The sequence below is a fragment of the Patagioenas fasciata genome, chromosome Z (assembly GCF_037038585.1).
Source record: "Patagioenas fasciata isolate bPatFas1 chromosome Z, bPatFas1.hap1, whole genome shotgun sequence".
Lineage (NCBI taxonomy): Eukaryota > Metazoa > Chordata > Aves > Columbiformes > Columbidae > Patagioenas > Patagioenas fasciata.
Window position 1 is genome coordinate 63652064 of NC_092560.1, and position 27937 is coordinate 63680000.

A 27937-nucleotide genomic window follows, 5' to 3' on the forward strand; every position below is an offset into this window, starting at 1 on the left:
TCTGCTGTATTAAAGACTTCAGCAGAAAAACTTTGCCTGATCTGCTAGTATTGCCCTGAAAAAATACACCTAAAGGAAAAAGCAACTACAGCCATGGGAGGAATTTGGTCACAGGACACTGCCCAGAAAATCTGTTCAATGCAAGTTTCCTGCTGTGTTCCCCATCACGTGTTAAACTTTACCTATAAACATACAAGTTAAAAAACATGAGCAGGTATCTACAATAAAGTTCTGCAATACCTACCCAAAGAGAAGAAAAGTTAAGGTTGCTTTTAAGCCCCATTTGCCACATCTCAGACCAATTTTAGAAACAGGGTGTATTCTCCTCACACATCAGCAAGACAAAAAACCCTGCTTAGGACTTGTTTCTATTGAGCAGGGAGGTCTGCCTGAAGCACGTGGAGACATGCTGGATGCACCTATCTCAGGAAAGTAAACACTGCCAGGGATGCTGCCAGGACCAACCGTTGATACTATCCCACTGGGAGAATGGTCACTGGTGTGCTGGGGCCCGTGCCATCCCAGGCAAACCCATCCCCACACTGGTGCGGGAGACCACAGGGACCAGGAGCCACCCCCAAGGCTATGCGCACACAGCCACCCTCTCTGGGAGGGAGCAGGAAGAATGTGGTCAAATGGCAGCAGTTGGCCCCCAGGCTAAAGAACAGACCTTGGCACTGGTTCACAATAATTCTAATAAACAGAGCAATTAGGGCCAGCTTTAACTAGATTGCTTGAGCAAGGCAGGTGATCTGGGTTTCAGCACAGGCTGGGCACCTGAGCAAATCCTCGTGGGCCCCAACAGACCTGCACCGCCCAGTAGGATATCTCTGCTGCCACATTTTCACTCCAGCTCATGTCGAAATTACAGTCTCACTCCTTGCCCACCAGTTAAGTCACCATAACACAGGTACCATGGGATGCAGAAAAGGCAAGTCCAGCGTTGGGTGCCACTGCAGAGCAGAATGGCCACCCATGCCCCTGAAACACATGAATTCGTACAAACCTTAATCATCTTAAAGAAAGGGAATTAATGTTCAAAACTGAGTTTCATGCAATGGCCCGATCCTGCAGGGACCTCCTGCATTTCCAGGGAAGACCAAGGACATTCACCATCACACAGGATCAGGCAGATGTAGCCCAAAACACAAGTTTCCCCGGGCATGCAGCTGCTCAGTGCATTTTTTTAGTATTCAGATGACTTCCAAAGGCATTCACTTCAAAAACAGCACAATCTCCTCTGTTACTAATGCCAACGAAACAACCGCTTATTGCCTGAGCAGCCATACTGTGACTAGGAAATCATGTTTCGTATTTCAAAGGTAACTTAGAAATTACAATATGGAGCGCTTGACATCTTAAGAGATCTATACATCATGTTGACACATATAAACAAAAAAATGAGACCATACTGCATAATGTCAAGCAGCTTTTTAGCTTATTTTAAAAGAGCCAACCTTTACAATGTAAAGACACACTTTATTTAGGTCTGAATGGGTCATTTTTCTCTTTCTGTTTTTTTTTTAACCTGACAGCAGAACTTTTTTTCTTCACCACAAAAAAATCTTATCTCAAGCAGCTGCTAAATACTTGTGCTTAAAACTTTATGATCTCTGTAGAAAAATAAAATCAGTTCTTGAGTTTTTGTAACATTTAATAGAGCTATAGAAATTTTACACAAAGCAAGAGTGTGCAGGGCTTTCAGCAACCCTCCTTACCAAGAGACTTGCCATGGTGGTGCAGGGAGAGGCAGGTACATTACCATTGTGATTAAGAACTAGCAGGTTTACTCTCCATTTATTTTGACCATCCTATTAGTGCAGCTAAGACATCTGCATAACATCTTGTTTCACCATGGTTCACATGAGCTAAATAATGCATATGTTAAAACCCGAGCTTTCAGCGGTTTTTAATAGCAAGGAAAAATAAACTCCTGCAGTATTACAGATACACAATCTCTGTCTTGGCTTCATCACCTGATGTTATTTAAAGAAAATTAGTGGCTTTGCACTGACAAAACCCACGCAAAAGAATAACGCATTTGGTTCATTTTATCCAATATCTGCAATAAAGGTTTAGTTAATGGTCTTTTAGTTAAAATACCAGGACTCCATCTCACCGCACATTAACAGGGTAACCAAGACATTCATTCCAACGTGTCTCAGTCCCTGGCCTCCAATAGAGGCACCTGGTTGTATCCATTCCTCCAATCCTTCTGCCTGCTCTGTTCAGGCTAGGAGCTGGAAATGGCTTTCTGTGCATATGGTACTTGGTGTATACAGCATCTTGTGCATACAGCATTTGGTGCATACAGCACTTGTGCTCACAGCGCTTGCATCCATCACCTATCTCACAACTGTGCATAAAGAACTTGGTGGCAGAGGCAGCGCAGCCTGAACAGTATTGCTGAGCCAAATCACCACTGGTGCTTGTAATGCCTTCTCCTGTCCCCTTCTGCTGTGCACATATATATAAACAGATGCATTTATCAGATGCCTGTGTCTTTACTGTATGCATACCATATACCCTCTTTCTTTTTAACAGATTGTTTTGTCATTGTTTCACCCATTTGTTGTCATCTGTAAAGAGGCTGCACTTCAGAAACTTTTATTCCAGGTGTCTATCACTGGATTGTCTATATTGAAAAAAAAAAAGTTAAGATGACTTTTAAGTGATTACTGATGTACAATACTGTTTCAAATTTCTAATGGGAGACAGCTTTTGGGGAGTGCTTTACTCTTATGTTCTTATGAGAAATACCTTTTGTGCAAATCAGTCTTTCTCCAAATGGCATGGTTATTAAAATAAATAGCCTGAAATTAAGTAATAATAATAATAATAATAATAATAATAATAATAATAAATTCAGACTTTATTGAGTCACAAATTTTTTGTTACTGTAGAGAGGGGGACACTTTGCTAAGGAAGGCTGACCCCTTCATCACAAATGCCTCATTTGGTGGAAGATAGTTCTGAAATTTCCCCTCAGCAGGTGGATGACTGCAGCAATGAAAAGCCCACACTGCCCAACGGGCATTGGGGGGAGCTTCGTGTTCATCTCTCCATCTTGTCATCAGATGGAAATTTAGAAGATGCTTCCTGCAGAAATATTTGTCCTGGTAGCCCATCCATATGACATTAGCAGACCCCTCCAAATTTCCAATAAACATATCTTTAAAAAACCTTCACTGCTCTGACTGTAGAGGGCACAGGGGTTGCACCTCACTCCCGTTACAGCCAGGAAGGTGACCGGGACCCTCTCTGCAGATGTAGAGTCCCTGGGGCCTGAGATCTCCCCCAAAAACAAGTGCTTGGAGGATTCTGCGTGTTTCACACTGATGAAGAAGAGCAATTGGATGTTGTTGCTGTGCACACACCTGGCTCTGGAGTCTGCATCTGAGGTTTTCAGCCTGCTTCCCAGCCAAGGGGTGCAGAGAGGATGCAAGGGGTGTGGCAAGGACTGTGCAGAAAGCCCAACACAGGCAGCGGGAGCTGGTCCCACTTGCCTCCTGCATCCTCTCCCTCAGGACCTGGGCTGGCCAGAACAAACACAGGTGAATGAGCCTGAGGGGAAGAGATGGGAAAGAGAAAAGGGAAAGAAGGGGGAAAGAAGGGAAAGAAAGAGGGAAAGGGAAAGGAAAAGATGAAAGGAAAGGGAAAGGGAAAGGGAAAGGGAAAGGGAAAGGGAAAGGAAAAGGGAAAGGGAAAGGAAAAGGGAAAGGGAAGGGGGAAAGACAGCAGACAAGGTAGCCCAGGAGAGGCAGAGTCGGGGAAAGTCGGTCCCCAGTGCCGCTGGCAGTGGCAGTGCTTGGGTAGGACGAGGCCCGGCGCTACCGGGCCCTGCCGGTCCGTGCTGGACCCCCCGGCAGCAGCGGTGGGCGCCCCCACAGGGGCTCCGGGAGCTGGCAGCAGTCACCGAGGGGCTGCCCGGGTGCTGCTCGCCTTTCCCGGGAGAGAGAGCCGAGCCTGTGCGCATACGTGTGAATGCATAACCATAAACATACACACACTCGGGACGGGGAGTGCATGGAAAGAAACCTGCAGCCAGCTTACAACTTTCGGGGCAGCTCTGCGGGTCTCCTCGCCCCGTGGCTCCGGTGCTCGGTGCTTCACCGGCGCGAGGCGCTCCGGGAGCGAGATGGTTTCCTGGGGGTTTCCCTGCTCCATCCCATAATCCAGCGCCTCCCTTGCAAACAAAAATATCCGAAGCAAAAAATATATTTAAAAAAAAAAAAAAGCAGCGGCGCGGGGCGGACGGAGCGGTCTATTGGCCGCCGCACAAGCCCTGCGCGTTCCCCTACCGCCCGCCCGGGCTGCGCCGCGTTAATTTCATAGCACCGGCGACATGAGGACCTCATACCTCCGGACAACTGGGTGAGTCATAAATACACGGCGCAGGGCTGAAAGCCGAGACTGTTTACAGCGACTTTGCAGCGGCCTCCGGCGAGTCAAACCGCCGTCCTCCGTACAGGGGCCGAGCTGCGCGGAGGGGACCCGTAGCGCAGAGCGGCTGCCGGCGGGGGACCCGCGCCGGCGGCACCTGCGGCCAAGGGGCGGCAAGGAGGGTGGCCGTTCCGCCGCCGTCCGTCGGTCCGTCCGTCCGTTCGTCCACGGCGGGGGGCGGCCGGCAGCGGGAGCGCGGAGGAGCGGTGCTGGGGAGCCACGCGGTGTTGGGTTACCCTGGCCCGGCCCGGCCCCGCCGCCGCCGCGGGGCCAGCGGGTGCCGCGGGGCTGCGCCGGCGGCCGCGCAGCCCACGGTATGTCGGGCCGGTGACTTCAGCCGGGAGATATTTGGAGGCTCCGCGGGGTCCGGTGCGGGGGGCCAGCGTGTGTTTGGGTCTGAAAGCGAATCAGCGGAGGGCGCGTCACTGCCAAAGGGCCCTATAAATCCATCTGCGGCGCCGAGTCGCCCTGGCAAAACCCCCGCGTCCGCGCGTCCGGCTCCGCGCTCCCCTCCGCCCCGCGGGTGCGGCGCCCCCCGTGCCTCGCCCTGCCCCGCGCCCCCACCCGCCCAGCCCCGCCGGCGCCCGGGGAGCCGGGCGCGCCCAGGCCCAGCCGGGGCAACCAGAGCGGGCGCTCCCCGGCACCGGCCCGGCCTCCCGCCGTTCCCGCCACGCTCCCCGCTTGGATCTAAGCCTTCGCCGCGACGGGACCCCCGATCTGGAGGAGGAAGCCTCGCTACTGCTGCTGCTGCTACCGGCTCTACAAATCCCGGCGCCGGCCTCTGATTCTCCCAGCAGGCTGAGAGGGGTTGGGTTTTTTTGTTGGTTTTTTTTTTTCTTTTTTTTTCGTTGTTTTTTTCCACCGCTCCCCTCCTCAGCTGGGGTGGGCTTTTTTTTTTCTTCCTATTTTTTCTTCCTTCCCGCCGTTGCGTGCGTGTCCGAGCAGTGCGCGGCTCCCCGCGGTGCTGGACCAGCTGGCGTTACAGGAGCCCTGATGTCTTCATCTGACTCCCCGCAGTTGTTGATGGAGTGTCTTTCTCAGATTTCCAGGCAGGGTCCCAAGAGCAGCACCCAGAGCCAGCTCCCGCTGCCAGGCGGCGCTCCCCGCGCCTCGGGCCGCTCCCGCCGCTGCTGAGCGCGGCTCCGGGGCCGGAGACCCCCGCGGCGCTGCTCTTGCCGCGGCCACAGCACCTGCGGCAGGGGAGGCCGCCGGCGCTTGTGCTGGCGGGTCCCCTCTGCCTCCATCCAGGTTGCAACTTTGTTCCCCCTTCTCCATACGTCTCCCCCACCTCGCGCAAAGAGGATCCCGACGGTCGGACCCCGACCTGGCCCACATGCATCGCCCGGCCGGCAGCTGCTCGGCTCCCCGGCGTTAATGTCCATCTCGGGTCCGACGAGACCAGCTCGCAGGTAAGGGTGAGGCGGGGGCCGCGACGGGGCGGGCGGGCCGGGGCGGGCACCCTCCCTGGGAGCGCAGGGCCGCCCTGCAGCCCACCAGACCCGGCGAGGTGCGAAGACAGCGGCCGGCGAGGAAGACGCGCACCGGGCGGCGGGCGCGCCCCGAACCCCGCTGCGGGAACCGGGGCCGCCGCGGGGGCCCCCGGCGGGGCAGCACCCCCAGCCGGACACTGCCCAGTGCCGCTGTCCGGTCCAGTCTGAACCGGGCTGGAGGCAGCTGTCATCCCTGGGCGGCGGGCATCGGGTGCATGCCGTGTCTGGCTGCGGGCGGGGCGACCAGAGAGCGAGGGGCAGAGAAGAAGATGGGAAAGGGAAGGGAAGGGAAAAGGAGAAGGAAAGAGAAAGGAGAGAGGAGAAAGAAAGGGAAATGAGAAAAGAGGAGCAGGAAAATAAAATGAAAAGTAGAGGGGGAGAACGAAACAAAGAGAAGGAGTGGGAAACAAGCAGCAAATGAAGAGGAAATGGAAAGGAAAAGGAGAGAAAAATTAAAAGAAAAGGAGATGGAAACAAAGGTGAAAGGGAAAAGAAGAAACAAAAAGGAAGGAAAAGGGAAATATTGAAACAAGAAGAAAGGGAAATGAGAAGAGAAGGGGGATGAGAAAGGGACAGGGGAAAGGAAAAGGAAGGGAACTGAAGAGGATAGGGAAAGGTGACAAGAGGAAAGTGAAAAGGAGAGAAAACAAAAAAAAAGAAGGAAAGAGGACTGGGAAGGGGATGGGAAAGAGAAAAAGAAAATATGAAGGGGAAAAAGGAAAGAGAAAAAGGGAAAGGGAAAAGGAGAATAGAAGGGGAAAGGGAAAAGGAGAATAGAAGGGGAAAGGAGTAGGGAAAAGGAAGTTTGCCTGTAGCGTAACAAATCTGTGCAGCCCTGCACCCCAGATGAGCCCTGTCAACCCTGGCCCAGACCAGGGACAGGTGCCCTGGCGCCACCCGGGCACTGGGGAAGGACAAGCACAAGGTGACCTGTCTGCCAGCACAGAGACGTGATCACACCCCTACATCCCTGGGTGCAGGCTCCTGGGACCTGACTAGCCACATCCCTCAAAGCAGCCGTGTTGCGCACAGAGGGACCAGAGGCCACCCTGTGTCTCCCTGTCCTACACTGCCCACTGGGGAGAGCCCACCTCACTTGTTCTGAGAGGCAGTAGCGATGAGAGGCTGAGCTGGGCACAGGTTGTTTCTCCCTGCACTGTCCCCAGACCTGGCCAGGGTGGACCAGACTGATTTGCTTTGTGACACTGTCCAGCTTTGTCTCAGGGGTGACAGGGAGGGGGCAGGACTGGGGGAGCACAGCAGCTGGGGGCTAACCTTGCCTCTCCTCTCTGCCAGGGGCCTGTGTTGGAAGGAAATCTAAGATGAAGTTATGGGATGTTGTGGCTGTCTGTGTGGTGCTGCTCAACACGGTCTCCACCTTGCCCCTGCCGACTGGTAAGATGCCTCCCAAGGGGTCCCCTTCAGTGGTAGAGGGGCCTGAAGACGATCTCTCCCCCATCAGCCTGCTGCATCCCTATGCTGTGCACAGTGACTGTAAGAAACATTCCCCTTTCTAGCCACTGCTGTCTGTCTTGCTAAACCTGCTCCCCTTTGCCCAGACATCAGGGTGAGGAAAGGACCTCCCCACTTTCTGCTCTCACTTCTCTCCCAGGCAGGGTCGCTGACTCCGGTCTGACTCCAGCAGCTCCAAATCAAGTCATCCTCCAAAGCCTGGAGTTGGCAATTGCAATGTCAATGTCCCTTGTTTCCCCAACCTTCAGACTTTCTTTTCTGACAGTCATAAGATCCTTTCGGATTAAAAACCCGGAGAGATGGGAAAGTTAGTTGCCTGCAGAGGAGCTGGGAGGAGGATAAGGTGCCTACATCTTGCAGTGCAGGCACTGAAACTCCTTCCCAACTGCTTCAGCCTCCTTTCCTTGCTGAGACTGCCAATGCAATTATTCACTGTCTGTAGTGGGCGCCAATCCCAATGGAGATTGGGCTCCATGATGGGAGGCACTGTACACATTCTGGAGTGCTGCTGAGTTTCATTAAATCCTCCTTGGATCCTGATCCCAACATTACTTTGTCCGCATGGAAATTTACAGAAGAGTAGCAGTGGCAGGGTTAGGAGCTTGATGCAGAACAATCCACATGAACCAGCTCACAGTAAGACAGCTTACCATCCAAATGACAGATAATAATAATACCTCGCTAATAATAGGTCTCCTACAATAGCAGATACAGGATTTTCACAGCGGTATGTGAATGTATGCTAACTCTGGTGGCTTTTTAAAGTGAGAGTTAATATGACTCATTAAGAAGAGACAAAATACTCACATGAATTGTAAAGATGTTCACTTAGCGAAGGCAGAGACAAAGCTCAGAGGTTTCTCCCTTTGCCCTCGCTCAGCCCTCTTTCTTTAGGTCATTGCAGGATGCAGACAGTATCCAGTAGTTGGGATTCATTTTTATCTCCTTATCTGGAGGCATGTCCTTTCCCTGCGCCTGCCGTGCCTTCCGCCATGGACAGCCCCGCTCTTGTTTCTCTGTGAGCTGTGCAGAGGCACCAAGCAGGGAATTGTGCCATGACTCTACTTTCATCCCCTCCCCAAGACCCATCTCCTGTCTGTCCCCACACACACACATATTTGTCCTTCCCCATTTAGTCTTCTCTCCTTCCTTTTCTTGCTTGTGTTTCCACCCTTGCTGAAATCTTTCCTGGCTGCCGCCCGCGCCTGTCCCAGTCCAGGCTCCTGCCACTCACAGACCTGCAACCCCTGATGTCCTATCAGCCCCTCTGTGTAGGGAGGGCAGCCAAAAGTGCTTCCTCCCAGGACTCCAGCCTGCCAGGGCTGCAGGGCTGTCACGTCGTCTTCTCCATGGTTAGCTGTGTGGTGGGCTAGGTACCATCCTATGAAAGGCAGTGATCAGCTTTGCAGGCCGCTGTGCTGGTCTCTCCGCGTGGGTTTGCTGCAGTGCAAGTGGCAATGAGAGCATTAGAGGGAAAGTGGCATCAGTCAGTTTGCAGCTCTTGCAGAAGCTACACGGTGGGAGGACATTAATGCTTCATCTTTACAGCATGATAATATTTGTGCAATGCCAGCTTTCATATTGAAACTTACTTGTGGGAATATGGTTCCTGGTGAGTTGGTTTCTCCCCAGCAGCTTGAGGGGATGGGCAGGACTTGTGGTCTTGTCTGTTCTAGTGTCCAAAACTTTCCATCGTTTCAGAAAGATGACCTGTGTTTTACCTGAGCTGTGGTAGTATCAACAGACAGCCTCTTCCAGAAATCTGTTTCCAGGGTACAGATATAGGCTTTGCCAAGCAGAGCTGCGTTGCAGGTTATTGCCCAGAACAGTCATTTGAGAAAGGGCTGTGTTTGGTCTTGATCTCATAACCCTGCAGATCATGAATAAACAGGCTTGGCTGCAAAGGAAAAGCAAGCTGTACTGTTCTTCTCAACAGATATCGGGGAAAACCCAGGGAGTTCCTGTGGTATTTGGATATCAGCAGTTTACATATCACCCATGCCCAAAAGTCAGAAACTCTTCTTTCTGCTACATTGCCAAGTCAGATGAGTCAGGGGAGACCTGCAGAAAGGTGGATGCAAGAGAGCAGTGAAATGGTTTGATTCACTTTTACTTTGTTTTTAATTGATTTAAAAGTGTGTAGTGTCTGGAGAGCAGTCTGCAAACACAGAGCCCGTGAGGCTCATCCTATCTGGGCACATCGCTGCCTTCCCACTGCAGCAGCAATTTGTTAAGAGTCACCACCATCAGTGTCGTCATGTTTGTTTCTTTTCACTTTCCATTTGGTGGCACATAACCATCAACACACATAAAACATATGATGATGTACACAAGAGGAGTCATGTGTACAGCATGTAGACTTCCCTCTGCTCTTTGAGGTTTTTCTTAGAAGCAAAGGGCAGTGTGGCGTGAGCATGCAGGCATGCTTGTACCTCTCTGGTTCATCTGCTGGTGGACCTGCCATGTATTAATATCGCTGTGGATATTGTTGGTCTGCTGCTTCGTCAAGTACTTTTGTAGGAGGCAGCTCACAAAGCAGCGTGAGTGCCATCATCCACTTGGACTCATCTGTGTAGGGCAGTGTGTGGGCTTAGCAGGACGGGGTGCTGTGTGTATTCAGAGAGGGGTGTACTACTCTCCCCTAAAGCAATCCCCATGCAGGCTGAGTGGGGAGTAGCAGTTGTACTCCAAGGTGTGCATTGCTTTTACTCCAGGGAGGTCAGGTCTCCCATACAGCATTTGCAGTGGGTGATTGTAGAGTTGTGAGATCAAGTCCTGCTCCTAAGGCCAAGTCAAACATCCAGCTGGAGCACTGATCTGTTTTCCTAGGCCCTTGACACCTTTTAATGTTCTCATTTGATAGGATTGCTTTCTCTGCAAAGTGCTCTGAGGTCACCTGGTGCTACCCCATCCCTTTCAGATTAGCTCAAAACCTTCCTTCACTGCAGCCTACAGGCAAGGTCCTAACCTCGTGGGCTGATCAGGTGTAATGTGCTGACCTTTGCTGTTCAGGGCAGTAACGAGAGATGGTAAAGGATGTTGGCAGTTGCAGTCTTCTGCATTTTTTACTGGACTGGAGGCTGGGGTCAGAGTAGCCTCCATAAGTGCAGTGCATTTAAGATTAATTCAGTGTTTGTAAGTGTTGAAGCATCAATGTTCATGAGACATCTTATTTCGTACAAAGAAGAGTAGCTGCAGAGTTTGCAAGGTTAGAAAATCCTTTCGTTGTTTCCTTCATGCTACAGTTTGCTGGGGGAAGGACAAAATTAGCTTAAATAGCAACTGTGAATAGAACGAATATAAACCAAATTATTATAAACTGAATATGAAGTCAGCAGCTTCAGAAGCATGACAGTGCAGAGGGAGCCAAACACTTAGCTTGACTTACATGCAGTTCCCAGCAAATACATTTGTAACTGTTGCTGCTCTATGGTCAAAATCAACATGTACATGGGGACTGGAATTTCTTAAGATCCAGGATATGTTATATAGTCTCTTAATCCAGTGAGCACCTTTAGTAAAAACTAGTGGTAAGCATGTAGAATTAAATGAAAAATTTCACTGTGGGCTTTTCCCTCCTAATAGGAGGAAAAGGTGGTGTTTTGCATTATAATGTCTGAGTTACTCTATTGCCATTGGATGGTCATTTGACGTTGGAGGTCCTTTGGTATGTTTGTTATGCTGTAACACACAGTGGTACATGTGCATTATACATCTGTGAAAAATTCTTCCTAACTTTACTAAGGGGTATTTAATGTTAAGTTACTGCATTTAGCTGCAACATTATCAATAATATGGAAAGTATCTCAAATAAATGGTGATATTGTAGGGCTCTTTAAGGCAAAATCAGTATTAAATTATACTTCCAGCTACATTTCCTTCCTTACAATACTTATTAGGCACATTTAGTGTTATGAACCAGAACTCTCATGCTTCTGTCCAGGCTTTCCTGCTCAACACACCTATGGTGTGGCATATGTGCTTTAGTCTAAGATGTCCAGAAGCTACAGAGGAAACCTGTTCATGCACTGTAAATCCAATGCATGGGACAGGTATTTGCCACACCGAGCAGGTGCCACACTGCGTCATTTGATCTGTGTGTATCCAGTACAGCTGGTGCATCCACCCAGTGTCACACCAAGTGTGCCTGTGCCCCTGGGCCAGCATATATTTAGTCAAGTTTGTTTGCATGGGCACACCCAGGTTATCTAGGCATTTAGAAATCTCAGTCATTCAAGTTCACCCATTCATGGGCAAATTTCTAGAAAAAGAAAGAACAGGACACATCCAGTTAAGGCCAGATGCATGTAGCCCTAGAAGCCAATTTCTCCACAGTCTCAGGTATAACTACTGAATATACTCCTGTGAAGGGTATTCTGGGACTTAAGGGGAAAAGGACTTAAATGCAAGATAATATGGTTTTGTTGTCGTTTTAAGAGTTATCCTTTGTTTAAAGGTTTATGTCTTTGCTGCTTTTCAATTTAGGGACCTCAGAAATTTCCCAGTGGAAGTGTGGCTACTTTTAGATGTTTTGCAGGGGTGAGTTGCTAGATAACATACCTGAATATGCTCTTCTTGGTCACCTTTCATAGGCCTCTTCACTATATTTTAGAAATACTTCTGTTCAGGGTCTACAGATGACAAGCTGCAAAACCCTTCTTTTATAAGGCGGAAGAATTCAGCTGTGTAGTAACTATTGATGAATTGATGGAGGAGGCATTATGTGTCCACTAGAAGAGGATCCACAGATTGATATGTTGTGATGTCTTTGCAAATTGTAAGTGTAAATTTGTAAATGTTCCTGATTAGGACTGCATAAAGTAGGTTTAAAATATTTGAAGTTACAGAGGCTGAGGGAAGCCATTGGGGTTATTGAGTCCCATCCCCCATAACTGCAGATGATATGGGATGGATCATAGAATAGTTTGGGTTGGAATGGACCTTTAAAGGTCATTTAGACCAACCCCCCTGCAATGCACAGGAACATCTTCAACCAGATGAAGTTGCTCAGAGCCCCCTCCAGCCTGGCCTTGAATGTCTTCAGGGATGGGGCATCAATCACCTCTCTGGGCAATGGTTCCAGTGTTTCACCACCCTCATTGTAAAAAATTTATTCCTCATGTCTAGCCTGAATCTCTCCTCCTTTAGTTTAAAACCATCACCCCTTGTCCTGTCTCAACAGGCTCTGCTAAAAAGTCTGTCACAATCTTTCTTATAGGGCCCTTTTAAGCACTGAAAGGGCGCAGTGAGATCTTCTCAAAGCCTTCTCTTCTCCAGGTTAAATAACCCCAACTCTCTCAGCCTGTCCTTATAGGAGAGGTGTTCCAACCCTTCGATCATTTTTGTGGCCCTCCTCTGGACCGACTCCAACAGGTCCATGTCTTTCGAAGTGCAAATATCTAATCTTTGTACCACGTGCACACTATAAAGCAACTGCAACTTAAAACTTGTAGTATACAGGCCAAACCCCACATAAGTACACTTGTGGATTCTCATACTTATGAGGTAATAAGTTAAGGGCAAGTAATAAATTAATAAGTGAGGAATAATAAGTATTGCAGTATAGCCATGTTCAGGATCATCAGACATCTAAATAGGCCACTGCCGCATTAGTGCTGGTGGACACTGCAGAACGGTAGTTTTTGACAATGGAAAGACTTCAGTGATTCTTGGAAGTCCAGTCCTGATTACAAAGAGAAGAAAGGAAGTAGAATTGGGTTTTTTTTGAGACAGATACAAATGAAGAATTGAGACACAAAATACACATAGGAGTATGACTGGGTTTAAGATCAAGGACAGAAAATTAATTTTGTGAGGCATTTCAAATATCAGCATTCTTTTTAAGGAATAAAACTACATTGTATGACGTAGCAGATAGTTAGGTTGTGTGTATTGGTACAGCACTTAAACTGAAACCTGCAGGTACATGTCTTTGAAGTCAGTGGGACCTGTACAAATGCTTTAATGATTATTGGACAGGAATAATTTTCAGAAGAAGTAAACACTGAAACTGAAACATTTGTTTTCGTGTGTTGGGGCCAGACATTGGTACAGCAGTATACCAAAACTTCTCAAGTGGCCATGTTTTTAGAGGCAAGTTGGTCATATCCCCTTTAACTAAAAAGCTACATACAAACACCTGGACGATCTTTGCTCCCGTCCCAAGCACATAAGATTTCTTTGGCAAAACCAGCAATTACTCAGGAAAATTCTGACAGGGAGGTGAGGATCCAGCATAGCAGCTGGCAAGGAGCTTGCTCTTCTGAGCACACGCCAGTGTTGTCTGGCAGGCCATGGTCCACGCATCCCAACATGAGACCTTCTGCAGCAGAGCACGTAGCACCTGCACTAGAGCCAGGGACTGATTGTTATAATAATAGTAGCATTTTCCAAGCTGCAATGTTAATCTTTTTATATCATTCCTATTGTAAACATGTTGAAATGCCATGGTTTTGCCCAGATGGCTCTGCTTTGCTGCCTCTGGGGAAGAGAGTGGGACAGCATCCCTTCCTGCTCCTTTGCTGCCTGTGCTTTTTCCTTGGGAACACCCCTAAAACCCAACAGGAGATGTAGTGTAAGAGGACAGGCAGCCCAGGAACAGTTGCTGTTATTTGTTTAGGACTGCTCTTCCCATTCAGTGAGCTGGGACTAAGGTGGGGCTAGTGACCAATGTGGGGTTTTACTCATGTCGTGTGAGGGCTGAGCTGGATCATGTCTGCACCAGGATTGCTAAAGAGACTTTATTTTTAATACCAACAATATTTCCTCCTTTAAAGTCTCAATGCCTTGCCTGTTAGCTGGCTGCATCCCTTCTTGCTAACAGAGGTCACAGGTTTCAGGTACCACTCATACGTACTCATTTGAGGCTCTCACGGGGTTGGGACAAAACCAGATGTTAAACATAAACCCAGATTTTACTGGGAAGCTGGATATTTACTCAGCATGGTATGGATTTGGAGGGGTACAAGGTCTTAGTGAGAAGACAACAGGCAGGTATGTGCCTCACCCAGGTTTGGCTCCTATTCGACCACTGGCTTCAGGGAGAGCACTGCCACTTCTTCTTTTTTCCCCTTTTACAGTCTTTATGCCGTAACTTTTTCAGATGCAGAGACTGCTTTATGGGTGCTTGAGTGCGCACACAGCCTTGTACAACAAGGCCCTGGTGCCAGTGGGTGCTGGCAGCTGCTGCAGGAGCTGCCACAAAACCTCAAGAGCAACCACTGAAAAGCTGTCTGCTCCACATCCCCCCAGTAGGAGTAACAACCCTTTTCTTGCTTCTGAATAGTCTGTGAATGTGGTGTCCTATTGCCCAAGTGATACTCTGGAATGGTGACAATGATGTAGTTAGATTTAATGCACCTCCTGGAGCAGGAGAAGCCAAGAGGTCCTGTGAAGCTGTGATCAAATTTACACAGTACCTCCTTTTTTTTAAAATAAGTTGCCTCAGAAGAACATGTGAGGAGTTTAAATGGTCTGCAGCAAACCTGCATGTATTTGTAGATGGCATGTTAGGTGACATCTATTTGCCTCCATTGGAGACTTGAGTGAGGGCAAGAGGAAGCAGCAAGAACAAAACAGCTGGATATAACAGACTATTAAAAGAAAAATTGAAACACTCTCAAATAGTTGAAGCTGTGTCCAAAGGAAGGAGATATAGGCTCATAAATGCTGGTGGATTAAGTACAAAGATATAATAAGGCCAGCCAAAGAAAGCTTTAGGTATAACTTGCAAAAGCAAACCCAGCTAACACATTCGCTTTCAGTTACATTAGGACCAAGGAGCTTTCAGGGAGTCCTTACAGACAGTAATCTGTCCAGGTGTAAAAGTGTGTTAAGAGTGAAGTGCTGTGGGACTTTCTCTTACTGGATGTGGTTGGGGAAAACCCTGGGACGTACTCTTTTATAACTATGAAGTCCCCACAGGCTTGAATTTACTTATTGGTGAAAAGGTGGTGAACAGCAGATGCTGATGAGCTGGTGTTTCCAAGCTCTGAATCAGAGGCAGGACCACATCCTCTTGCTGCTCCTTTGCTGCCTGGCTACCAGATGAGACCCTTCTTTGCCTGCCCCAGAGAGGCCAGAGGAGCAGCTTGGCCCTGAGTGCCAGCCCAAAGTCAGGCAGGATCTTCCTTTACTTCACCAAGTTCATCTGACTTTGCTGTTTCCCCCTGCTCTCAGGAAATTCCCTCAGCTGGCAGCAATTAGGATGGTCCTGTTATTCCTTCTCTTTATTCTGGTGGGAACCGACATTTCATACCTGCAACAAAGCAGGTAAAGGCTGTGAGGGGAAGCACGGCCAAGCATGGCAGTGGTACTTTGCAGATTTGTGGTTAGGACCAGCACACGGGAAGCGGCAAGGTTAGCTAGTGAGCTACAAACTCAAAACTCAGCCGCTCTTTTAGGAGCAAACACACCAAGGAGGTTAAGCATGTGCCTTTTTCCAGTGCTTCCTTATTGTACCTGATCAGTGTGAGTGGCCCCGGAGTCATCCTCCAGCGTACTTAGCTCTTTATCTTGGTGAGGGACAAGTTACAAGGATGAGAGGCACTATTTCTGAGGGCTCCCTGAGTCGGAGGGGAGGACACAGCACGTCCTTGAGAGCTGATGCGGCAGGGAGTGAGGTAGTGAACCAGAACTGTATTAAACATTTAAAGATGAGCTGACCGTGTTGTGTTTGTTGCTCCATTTCCTAATGCACAGAACTGACTGGTTTCCATTTCACTCTTAGCCCCACAGATCTTCATGCAAGGCAGGAAAGCAAAGTCATGCCTTAGAGAATAATTAGTTTAAATCCTGAAAACCTTTCAGCCTAACTATTTTTTAACACTAACATTTTCTTTGATGCCTGCATGATAGGCAGCTTTGTTTTTCATGAAAAATATTTCAGCAGAATGATCACCACATTAGTAATTTTAACCTCACTAAAGTTGCACTTCCACAACCATATTACTCCAAGGGTCTCTTGAAGTATGTCTTCATGGTGTGAGATGAAGGGATTCTGTGTTCGAATGGGCCATGTCCACTATAATAAGTACCTAAAAACACTACTGCAAAGCAAGCTAAACACAAAATCAATTAATTAATTAATTGTATCCCAGATTAATCTTCATAAGCAACAAAAAAAAAGAGGGTGATTGACTGCAGTCAGTGTCAGAGACACATTAATTGTCTATTTCCCACTAGCAAATGATCTGAGAAGAAACATCTTTGTGAGTATAACTTTGGAGGAAACTTAAAAAATAATGAGGAAAGAAAGGAAATTAAAATACTTTACTTGTGAAGGGCCTATATTAAAGTACCAGAACTGTTTTTGAAAATGGACCATTTGATTGCAACACAGATGTAGATCTGAATTTTCTAAATAATGCTTACCCTTATAATGAGCTGGCTTACCCCCCTGAACTTTAAAATTATACTTTAAACTAGAGTCTGAATGCTGCTGTTTGAACTTTTCTAATCGAAAGACAACTGTGCTTAAAGGAAATATCCTGGTAATTTTATTAAATGTTTGGCCTGACATTTTGATGCTATACACTGCCACAAAAACAGGCATAAAAGCTACAATATAAAGCAAAAATCTAATTTTATAATTTTTAGTGTACCTTATGTGATTACATTTTCCTGAGATCAGTATGGAAAACTATTCCATAAAGTACAAACAGTTTCAGATAATGTAAAACGTGAAGTTTCATGAGATTAAAAATAAAAGGGAAACCCACTTATGTAAATCATTATTTTCCAATTAATAGAAGTTTTTCTTGTAAACCATAATAGACAGCATGGTCAGAAGATCAGAATAGACTGTAGTTAGCCTTTTAAATCATAACCAGGCACCAAAATGAGTAACTGGATTTTTTTCTCAAAAACTGAAGATCCATCTGTTCCCACTGAAATCAATTTGTGATCAGGTACAAACTGAGGGTTTCTTGCTCTACCATGCTGGGTTACTGCCACTGTGGGGGAATATTTGGCTTTAAAGTAAATCTGTTGCTATTGAAATCAAAGGAGTAGTTTTATAAAATGTAATTGTGACCACATTTGAACAGATAGAAATAAATCTGCCATTTTTCCTTAATGGAGAGAGGTTTCTTGAGAATGTGGTGAGTTTAGACCTGTTTTATGTAGAAGTCTATCTGAACACTGTATAATTTATTCTTCCAAAAAGCACAGGCATCAGATCCTGGTCCTGCTGGCACATGGTGTCTCTAATTAATTGGCAATGCAAAGGCAGGCTCTGGGGGGGTTTGCAGCATAGAAGATGCCCGGAGGAAGGCACGTTTCCTTGTGTGCCTGAAGCAGAGCTCCAAGGTGGCTTTCTGCAGAGGCCAGCGGGGAGCACCACACGTGTTCAGCTGCAGGATCCCGCACCCATATGTGCTACCAGCTTCTGCAGTGCCCAGGGGACAGGGACTGTGCTCAGGGGTGGGCAGGTCAAAGCTTCAGGTTCCAGAGAGCAGCAGTGAGGTGAAAATTTCAGTTTGCATTCAAGAGGGGTGTTCCTAACCCAAGAGGCTGGGTCAAAACTGTGATCCGAGTGTACCCTAAGGCTTCAGAAAGCAAGCGAACAGCGTTCAAACTGCAAGCAGAAATGCATATATTCGTTTGTTTTTGTTTTTTTTTTTAATTTTATGTGGGTTTTTTTGTTTGTTTGTTTGTTTTAAATTAGTCTCATTTCTTGTTTTTTTGCTTGACTCCTGGAGTTCTGGACATCTGCTGTTCACAAACTCTGCCCTCAGCCTCGTCACTCTTCTGGATTCCCATGTGCACCAATCCTGTGACGTTTTGTTCTTCTTTGTTTTTTAAATTCATTTTTTGGTCATGTGAGAAACTCCCAACAGATGAAAAGGCCTAGTTCAGCTGGATGTGGGAGACAGAAAGTGCCCAGAGGCAGACTGGCACATGGGATGCCAGCCATACCTCCAACTGGTAATAACACCAGCACTAGAAAGCGGACTCGTTTTCTGGTTGCCACCACTGGAAAAGGCTCTGCCTGTTCGTGGCTGGGTAGTCAGGTTCTTGGCACAGCACTGATAGAGGGAGCCCAGAAGGGAGCTGCAGAAGGACAAGATAGGAGGGAGCAGGACACACGTACCCCATGCAGGTGGGATGCTAGGAAAGGCAGTGCAAAAATGCGTGCACGTGCCCACATGCAGCCTGCCTTCAGCGGATTTCCCTGGGGAGCTGGATGGTCAGGACACAGCTTTCAGAAACGTGACATAAAACCCGAACAAAACCTTCTGACTTTGTGTCAGTCTTGTGAGTGTTCATGGCACTATAGTCTTAAGTGGCGGGGCTCAGCCCATTGCACTGCCTCAGTGGGGTCTGTGAGCCTTTTTCTCATGCTGTGCACAAGATACAAAGAGGCTTCATATTCCCTGAGGGAGGATTTTACATTTCCAGGACATACGGTGCTTTCCCCTGGGAAACACCTGCTTTGAGGTGTATAACATGTGAGCCAATCTTCACTATCCTATACTGAGCACATGCTGTTGTGGGATATCCCATCCTGTTCCATCCCATCCTGTCCTATCCTAAGAGGCTTTGGATTTTTGAATTCTAATTCCTTCACACCTTGAGACCAGGGACTACTGCTCAGAGAACTTTACTGCTTTTATTGCTGCAGTATCTGGGCATCTTCTGCTGGCACTCTGTACAGTATGACAGGCATCTGTCATGTGTTTGTTGTCTCAGCTTTTCCACCAGATGGCAAGTGTTGTCAGTAAACTAGTTTGCTTTGAAAAAATATGGGTGTGTATAAGTGTGTGTATAATTAGATGTATTTGTATGTGTGTATGTGTGAATACATATATACACATGTGAAAACTGTGTATGTTACAGGAAGGGATAATAATATATGCTTCTCCCAGGGGTGTGAAATCCCCATGGAAAGATCTGCCTGCTGCGGAGTCAAGGCACACGGCCCATGCAGTATTAGAGAAGCCAAGCTGCCAGGCTGTTGACCAACATTCTGAGACTGCAGACATTTTCTAAACTGTGTTGGAGACAGACAGGTAACTAAGTACCCCTCAGTTGAGTGGCTTTATTCAGGTTACAAACCAGCGCTTGATGCCAAGGCAGCCCCTATGAGTCCAGTGGTGTTCCCTGGCCACACACCTCAGGTCAGCACGCCCTTCGTCCCCAACAGCACTTACCACAGTGGAGAGACCAAACAAGTGCTCAGCATGTGGTGGCTGAGGTGCAGAGAGGCCTTGGCATCCCTGGAACACATCTACCAACTGGCCATCGAGATGGGTTTGTCCTTCTGTCAGTCTTCTCCACCTTCCCTTCTGTCCACTAGGCTTTTATAGCCTTTAGTCCTTGGTCAGTGATTATTGCTTATTCATGTATGGTGTCTGGTTGTAGCTTCCTCAGCACTTAACCTCTAGTGCCTTGTTTCAGCCCATCATGCGTGGTCTTAATGCTGGCATTTCCACTTGGTTGACCAGTGTCCTACTTCAGCGTTTTTTTGCACCATTTTCTTTCAGTCTCTCAGGTTTCGCACCCATACTTATTGGGCAGCTGAACATTCCTACTGAGTTGTGACTGGCACCTTGGCGTTGGCTGCTCAGTCAACTCTGACTTCATTCCTGGCTATCAAGGTTTCCTTCAAACTCCTGTGAGCCCCTCCTAGTGACTGTCTGTAGTCATGCTGATGACTATACTTATTAAGCAGCAGAAAATTAGCACCCAGCCACATCCTATCAGTATGAGCCCCATTGCTTGGGTCCATGGTTCAGTGGCTGCTGGGTCCGGCTGTGCTGGTTGCAGTATTGAGAGCACAGGCCCATGCTGCCGAGTGTGTGTTGAAACTTGGCTTTGTGGGATTGTGTAATAGTTCAGAGTCGTACAAGGATTGGAGGTGTTCCTCAAACAGTGCTGAACTGTGGAAGCAAACTTGGGCTACACTGGCAGTCCAGTTGGAAGCTGGCAAAAATAACATCGTTGCATTGACCATGACTGGTTGGGGGCTCCACAGGCAGAGGGTGTTGTTGCTTACAGCAACTTGCAAGGACTCAGAGTAGCCCAGTAATGGAGCTGCCATTGTGTTGATGAGGTGTAGCTACACAGCCACGTAACAGCATGCGTGGTTGTAGGTGAGCAGATGCTGACCAGGGTCAATAGGTCCAGCACATTTTCTGGAGGAGGCCTCTGTACCCAGTGTTCCCAGTTGTTCTTTAATATCACCCATGTGCCTTGTGTCTGCTCCAGTGATGTAACCTCCAAATACCAGGAGTCACTGCAGGAGTCCTATTAACAGATTTGGATATCTGCTTGGGATATCTTCCAGTTCCCTGGGCTGAAGGGCAAATTCACTCTGGAAACAGAAAACTGGCATTCATCTTACTCATAGTGCTGGCATCCCTCCCAAGGAGTGTCCCAAGTGCCTGATGTTGCAATGAGGGATGAGCTGAGCAGGGATCCCCAGCTCCATCAGACCTTTCAGCCATGCACACCTCATCCCAGGTTACAGCTCAGAACACTTCTTGCATGACTTGTGTTAGAGCCCCAGTGAGATTAGCAGGATCAGTCACGCTGCCAATTACCCCGTTTCGTGGTTGCAGCAAGTCCACGTGTGTAGATAAGGCTTCTCTAGTTGGATATGCAGTTTGCTTGAATACTTGATCTACTTTTGCCCTACTGCTTCTACCATCTGCAGTGCTGACAGCCCATGCCTACATTAGCAGCACTGCACAGGGCTCCTCTGTGGTGGGTTTCCCCCACCTTAAATGTCACAGGCCACTTGCAGTGCAGAAGGCTCTCAGCAGCATTAGCTCCCTTGGTGCACTTGGAGTAATGATCACACATGGACCAGGATGGATGTCAGTGTGGGCTCTGAGCAGGGACACAGCCCACAACATGGGCCTTTTCTCCTCTTTATCTACCCTCCAGAGCATATTTGGCTTGGCTTGGGCAGGCCAGTGTTTGAGCCCTTTAACTGTCTGATTAATATTTAACCAAAGTAGACCCCTGCATATAGCACTTTCACAGGGGTAGGTGATATTTTTACACCTAAATTGCAAGCAGTTTAAAAATTATGTGCTTAGTTGTGTTGTTATCTCTTCAGGTAATCCACAGTTTTGTTTCTGCCTTCTTAGGTGGAGAACACTTACTTCCCTCACTGCACTGGCAGCATACCAGGCTTGGGATAAGTATGAGGCTGAAGGTTGCCAGCAATAATCTCCACATATAGGTTGGGTCTCCCTGTAACAATCTCCCTGCCCCTTCCTGATAGTTGACCACTGCATGAATTTCGTTAGACCCTAGTATGCTTCCCTGACAATTGTATTTCACTCTCCATAGCCAACATCTCATTGCATCATACTTTTGCTACAGGGGTTGAGCCAGCAATATGTGACAGAGGTGTGGACTGGGGCAGTCACAGTAGTATGAGAGGGGTAATTTGAGTGTGGAGAATGGCACAGCTAGAGCTGCCTCCTCAGGGCCACATCCTTCCCTTATTGGGTTATAAACTAAGAAACCTGCTTTCTGTGCAAGAAACCTAGAAGGCACCCAAGTCCCATAGCAACAAATGCCTCCAGCCAAACCCCTCTCCATGTATATCTGTGCTGGGGCCAAGCTTGTACTTGACCAATGGGGGCTATGACAGCTCCTTGGGGGTCATCTTGCTTGAGTCTAGCAAAGTGTCTACCCCTTCTTACTTCTAAGGAATGTAGCCCACCCATTGCCTTGACCCAGACCTTTACTCAGTAGGGCACTATTTGCAGGGTGTAAGCAGACCAGCCTGTCCTGCAAAAGAGTTCAGTGGTACATGCAATGGACGCATCTATCCAAGATACCCACTCCAGTAGGTATGGCTCATACTGGGTATTTTGGTACCTGCTACAGACTTAATGACAGAGGAGTACAAGAAGAGTGCACTTACCATTGTTGTCACAGGAAAATGAAGCTTGGTGCAGGGTCTTGCCTTGTTCAGGTCTCATAGACCTGTGTAGATAGCAGCTATCCCTTCTTCATGTCTTTGGACAATTCCTGGTTTGCGAGATTGTTGTCTTTAGCATGGCTATCTGTAAAACACAGTGTAATTCACTTTTCTCAGTCTCAAACTCTATAGGCTCCTGCTTCCCATGTGCCACCTCATTATGTGAAGGTACAACATTTCTTGCCTTCATTACTGTTTTACCAGTCTATGCTATTTTGCTGGATGCATCCATGATAAACCATATGCTTCTGATTCATCACTGTTTGTCCTGAAGGGGGGCCTCTAGGATGTGACTGCTTCAGGGCAGGGTCTATGTTCCTCCTTAGGTGCAGATGGACTATGTTTCAGCACGTTTTTGCACTGATTTAAGATCCTGCTGCCCTCATCTCCTCTGTATTTGGTGCTTCTATTGAGAATATAAGTAATAGGAGGCAGCCTCGAGTCTTCCTGTCTGCTGTGAACAGAGTCCATGCCACCACGTGTGGGCTGGGTACATGTGCTGCCTGGTCTCCCATCAGCACTTCTGTGTGTTACTGTGCTCATCAGGAAAGTGTGGCACTGAGCCTTGCCTAAGGATCTCTTCCTATTTCAGCACCCGACCTGGTGAGAGTCTTTGTGGCTTCATTGAGGTACCAACCTCTGGCCAGGTCCACTCTGTTGGGTATCACCTTTCCCAATGTTTGCAGTTCCTGGGATATTTCTAGGGCTCTTTCTGGAGGTGGAGCTCCCATACATGCAGGGCCAGTGTGTAACAGTGGTCTGTTACATGGGTGGGCACTTAGAAGCTAAGCACAGAAAGAAGCATCTTCTTAGGTCTTACTGCAAAGGAAGGGAGTCCTAAAGTCTTGATTTTTGGCAAAATGAATGAGAAAAAAATCTCAATACTGCATGGTAGTTTATGTGTTTAAGAGGTAGTCATTCATAATACAACATGAGGGCACCTACACACAGGCTTCTGACAGCCTCACCCTCCATTAAATCACTGGATTCACTAGAGCAGATAACAGTGAGGGATTTAGTCTGTGGGAAGTTTAAAGATTTAAAAATGTGATTTTTTCCAAAGCATGCTGAAAAGCTGAAATATGAGAACATTTCAGAACATGTTCGGTTTGACTCTCCTTGAAAAGGTTCATTCTACTCATATCAAAACATTTCATTGACTTGAAAATTTAATTTACTTGAATAATTTATCACTGATACATATCAAGTGAAAAATGAAATAGGTATTTTAACTTCATAAAAAGAAAATGCATTAATAACATTTCCCTTGAAAATTAACATAATACTTATATTCTGACCTATTTCTACTCAGTTTAATTAGCATCTTGTGATACAAAATACTTTCATGAGAAATTTTTCGAAAGTTCTCATAATAATTATCTCCTAGAAGCCGTAAAAAGCAAGCACTCAGCCAGGAATAATAGCTTAGCCTGGTACCCCAGGAAATTCCTCTTTCTGTCCTTCCCAAAAACCTTATTGATAGGTGACTTTGGCAATACTAACCACTGCTGGTGTGAAAAGACAATAATTAACAATTATAATCACAAAATTGCTTTAAAGAAACCTTGTCCTTCTGCTGCTTTGCTGGGAATAGCCTGTATAACCTCCCTACAGTATCTTCATCCCCCATTAACAAATATTCCCATCATGACATGCTTTTCCTTCCATCAGTTTTAACAGGGTTCATTCAATATTGAAAGGTATGCTGGAGTGCTACCAAGCATCAGCGGACTCCTACAGAGATACGTACATATCTCATTTATTTTTCCCCAAATGAGTTTTCGTGATGATCTAAACCATTCCAAATTCTCTCTGATTTCCGTGGGTCCAGGGTGTGCACTCTGAAGTGATGGGCAGAGCAGCTTGCATGCATCTAATGTTTTTGAGCCACAGATGGACAAATTTAATGACAACTGACATGTGACAAAGCCTTTTCTCTCTTTCCCAAACAGCTAATATGCCAGAGGACTATCCAGATCATTTTGATGAGGTGGTGGACTTTATCCAAGCCACCATTAAAAGACTGAGGAGGTCGCCGGATAAACAGACTCCGATTTTTTCTAGGCGGGAGAGAAACCGGCAGAGTGCAGCCACAAACATAGAGAATTCCGGCAAAAAGGGAAGGAGGAATCAAAAGGGCAAAAATCGGGGATGTGTCTTAACAGAAATACACTTAAACGTGACTGACTTGGATTTGGGATATGAAACCAAAGAAGAGCTAATTTTCCGGTATTGCAGTGGATCTTGTGATGCAGCCGAAACCACCTATGACAAAATTTTGAAAAACCTAACCAGAAAGAAAAAACTAGTCACTGACAAAGTGAGGCAAGCTTGTTGCAGACCCACAGCCTTTGATGATGACCTGTCTTTTTTGGACGATAACCTGGTTTACCACATACTGAAAAAACATTCCGCAAAAAGGTGTGGCTGTGTCTGATGGCTGCAGGCCAGAGGCAGCTCCAGTTTTGCATTCCTGCTAAGGAGAGGGACCAAGGTTCCTGGGGATATGTCTGCTCAGAGTGGAGAAAAAAGGACCAAGAACGCAGCATGAGGGGTCATGAGAACCTGGGGTGCATGAGGTGGCATAGGAGGATGGAGGCTTTTGACATCCTACGGGAAAGTACGTAAAAGCTCAGGTGGAGATGCCGACAGCTGGATGGCATGCGTGCTCCCTGTCCCGTTTGACACAGTCCACCATCAGTGAGACTCAGATCCATGAGGAATGTGCTTAAAAACACAACCCTGCCATACCATGCTGTGTTGTAGTTCTACCATCTGTGCCAGGAGGCTTAGCCAAGAAGTAGCTTAGGAGTACCTTACTCATCCCCTGTGCCCTCAGCTTTACTGAAAGATACATTGTGCTACTGCTTATTGCAGTGTGGTTCCTAGGCACTTAGGACATCTTGTAAACTATAATAAGCTTAACTTCATAAGTAAGATGACATTGGGCAAATATCAAAATTCCCAGGTTCAAGTCCTCTAGGGCTGGTATCGTTGCAAAGCAAAACAGTTCCACTTACTGGTTAGGTTTGGTTATTTCCACCTCGTGTTTCTTCAAAATCAGTGTAGGATTTCATTCTTCTGCTACCTATGAAAACAAGTTGAGTTTTTAAGCACGTCTTCTTAGGATAATAAGAGAAATAACAAGCCCTGCCTACACAAAATGTGTTTATTTTGGTTTACAAAGGAGTAACGTCACTTGTGTAACTACATTTCTATTTGGTCATTGTGAGTGAGCAGAGACTACTTGATGCAATGCATCCATTCAGAGACATAAATATACAGAAGATATTTATTGCAATTAAGTTATTGTTATTTATTACAGTTCAGTAATGAGTCTCCTTTCCTTATTTATTGAAGTTTCTTTTCAAAGGTGCCAAAGTAGAAGGTGCTTGGAAGATATAGAGAGACAATGAAGTTGGGAACAACGGTCCATGATTTGATTGAAAGTGTTAACTTGAATGCAAAAAATCACTTACTTTACCTTTTTTTTTTCTTTTAAACAAAATCCTGATTATGTTCACAAAATGTAGTGCTGAAGCCTGCAGCCCTTCCTCCTGTTCACTAATACTTTTGAAAATTACTGCAGTCATACATGTACAGGAGCAGCAATGGCTCTGGATGAGTGAGGGCCGCAGGACTTGGCTCAACATTAGCAATTTGTTAGAAAAACTAATTCTAGTCGTATTTTAAATGTAGCCACATATTTTTGTCACACTTTTTGCCAACTGACCTCATATAACTATGGACAAATGGAAAATAATCACATCTAGCTTTATAATTTCTTGTTATATTTATTTAAGCTTTTCCTTCCATATTTCCATATAGAAGCGGTTAAATCCCTCTTACTAGTTAGCTCTGGATTTAATATAGCCTGCTGGTAAAAATTTGTGTTAAATAACCAACATGTTTTGTATAATTTGCTGAAATGTTACAGGATCATACCCATGCAGCAGAACAGTCTGGGTTTCCTTAGGATGAGGGAGGTTGTACAGCAAAGACAGCCGCTAATGCAAGCTCTCCTGGAGATTTTTTTTTCCTGAAGGAGCACCGTGCAGGTCACTAGACATACCTGACAACCAGTGAAGCATCAACTCCCACAAAAACAACAGGAAGAAAAAAAATCCCTGCTGAAAAACCAAAAACTAATGGTCTGACCTTTTATCTCATGCATGCAATGGCTCTTCATACTTATTTTGCCCTGGGCGCCAGGGAGTGCCACAGAAGAAGGGTCTAGAGGTCAAAAAATTCCAGAACAGGCATAGAAAGATGTGCCAGGTGTATGAAATGTGATTTAGCCCCAACCTCCACTGCTTTCCTGGGCAGATGGAGGGCAGCCCCGGAGCCCGCCCGCGAGGCCAATTCTCGCGCTGCCATGGGGATATGTTACCCTCCACGCTGGGCAGGAGTGGTACAGCTGATACCATGACAGGTATCGGCATCATTTGGGCAGTAGAAGCTTGCTAAGCTGAGGGTCGGCTGGGCTGTTGGGCAGTTGACCAGGAGCAGTACTCAGAGAAGTGTTTTCACTTGCCCTGCTTGCAGAAAATTTGCCCCAAAGCATTTTCTGCACAGCTTGAAGAGTCTGCAACTAAAGCAAATCACTATGTTCAAAATACAAAAGGGTAAAGTTTGTGATTTTTTTTTCATTTTTTAGACCTTACTGAAGACAGGAGTGTGCTTCTCTGGAGTTTTTACTTCACCTGCAATTTATGTCTCAGTCATTTGTGTTAATCAACCAAAGTTCTCTACAGACTTTATTTTTGTACAATATTCATTTTATAACTTTTTACAAAATAAAACTCATTTCTATAGTTACCTGGTTGTTGCTTATGCTTCTTCCCCATTGTACCACTTCCAAATTGCAGTGTTGCCTGATTCCCAATCTGCATGGGGAAATGCTGAAGATTCAGCAAGTCCTCTATGCACTGGAGCTTTCCTCTCCTGTCTCACCAGCGTCTTTAATGTGGATCAGAGATGTCTGTGCCTTCTTAGCAGAACGTAACATTAATGGACCACTCCAATAAATGCCTCAAAAAACGCATAGTAAGCAGTGATGTAGTAATCAGCCCAATGGCAGGCTTGAAAGCCTGGTGTTACCCAAGGTGTCCCTTGCCTGTGTGTGGCTGCAGTGGCTTTGTGGTGGCCACAATTCCTGTGCTCGGAGTAGACTTGCATTTTACTTTGCTAATCGAGGTATTACATCAATTGTACTAAAGTCCATCCACTTTAGCAGTCCTTTTCTCTTCATCTTTAAATAGGAAAACATGAGGAATTTTTTTTCCATCACCATCATGAAAAAGATGAGGGCAGGTTTTGCAGCTGTGGCCAGCAACATTTTCTCAACTGTTTTGTGTTAAGTGCTGCAGCTCCCATCACAGAGCCAATAAATGCATGCAGACTTACAGGTTTTGACACTGGGCTCTGTACTCGTTGAAACTGCTATGAAGAGGAAGAGGGACCGTCCGAGTAGTGAGCCAATGAGCAGGAGATCAAACGCTCTTTCTCTTAATGTACAGCATATGGATGCCTTGGTTTCATTTGCACTGAGCGAGGCCATGCACGCAGCTCTAGCCCAGCCACTGGAATG

General features: G+C 46.7%; 2 protein-coding genes across 3 annotated transcripts; one reads left to right on the forward strand and one right to left on the reverse strand.

Moving 5' to 3' along the window:
* Window positions 1-1633: 1633 nt before the first annotated feature.
* Window positions 1634-6124, reverse strand: LOC139826563 (uncharacterized). The gene is made up of 4 exons (XM_071802698.1): window positions 5427-6124; window positions 4361-4774; window positions 4054-4186; window positions 1634-3530 (listed from the first exon to the last, which is right to left on the reverse strand). Exons 1-4 carry the CDS (start codon window positions 6122-6124, stop codon window positions 3186-3188), a joined length of 1590 nt encoding a protein of 529 aa, XP_071658799.1. The 3' UTR covers window positions 1634-3185.
* GDNF (glial cell derived neurotrophic factor) lies at window positions 4774-27165 on the forward strand. Of its 2 annotated transcripts, none has more exons than XM_065860860.2 (3): window positions 4774-5852; window positions 7230-7427; window positions 24300-27165. In XM_065860860.2, the coding sequence occupies exons 2-3, from the start codon at window positions 7256-7258 to the stop codon at window positions 24782-24784; spliced, it is 657 nt and encodes a 218-aa protein (XP_065716932.1). In that variant the 5' UTR covers window positions 4774-5852; window positions 7230-7255; the 3' UTR covers window positions 24785-27165. The 2 variants fall into 2 exon arrangements, with proteins under 2 accessions (XP_065716932.1, XP_065716933.1); XM_065860861.2 differs by having other exon boundaries at window positions 7230-7328.
* The last annotated feature ends 772 nt before the right edge of the window (window positions 27166-27937 follow it).

Excerpts from the sequence above, each read along its gene's own strand:
- LOC139826563 (XM_071802698.1), bottom strand. The coding sequence starts at position 6,124 with ATGACAGCTGCCTCCAGCCCGGTTCAGACTGGACCGGACAGCGGCACT. Across the intron at positions 4,775-5,426 it reads ATGAAGACATCAGGGCTCCT|TCACCGGCCCGACATACCGT; the intron begins GTAACGCCAGCT and ends TCCCGGCTGAAG. Across the intron at positions 3,531-4,053 it reads GCAGAGCTGCCCCGAAAGTT|GTCCTGAGGGAGAGGATGCA; the intron begins GTAAGCTGGCTG and ends TGGCCAGCCCAG.
- GDNF (XM_065860860.2), top strand. The coding sequence starts at position 7,256 with ATGAAGTTATGGGATGTTGTGGCTGTCTGTGTGGTGCTGCTCAACACG. Across the intron at positions 7,428-24,299 it reads CTATGCTGTGCACAGTGACT|CTAATATGCCAGAGGACTAT; the intron begins GTAAGAAACATT and ends TTTCCCAAACAG.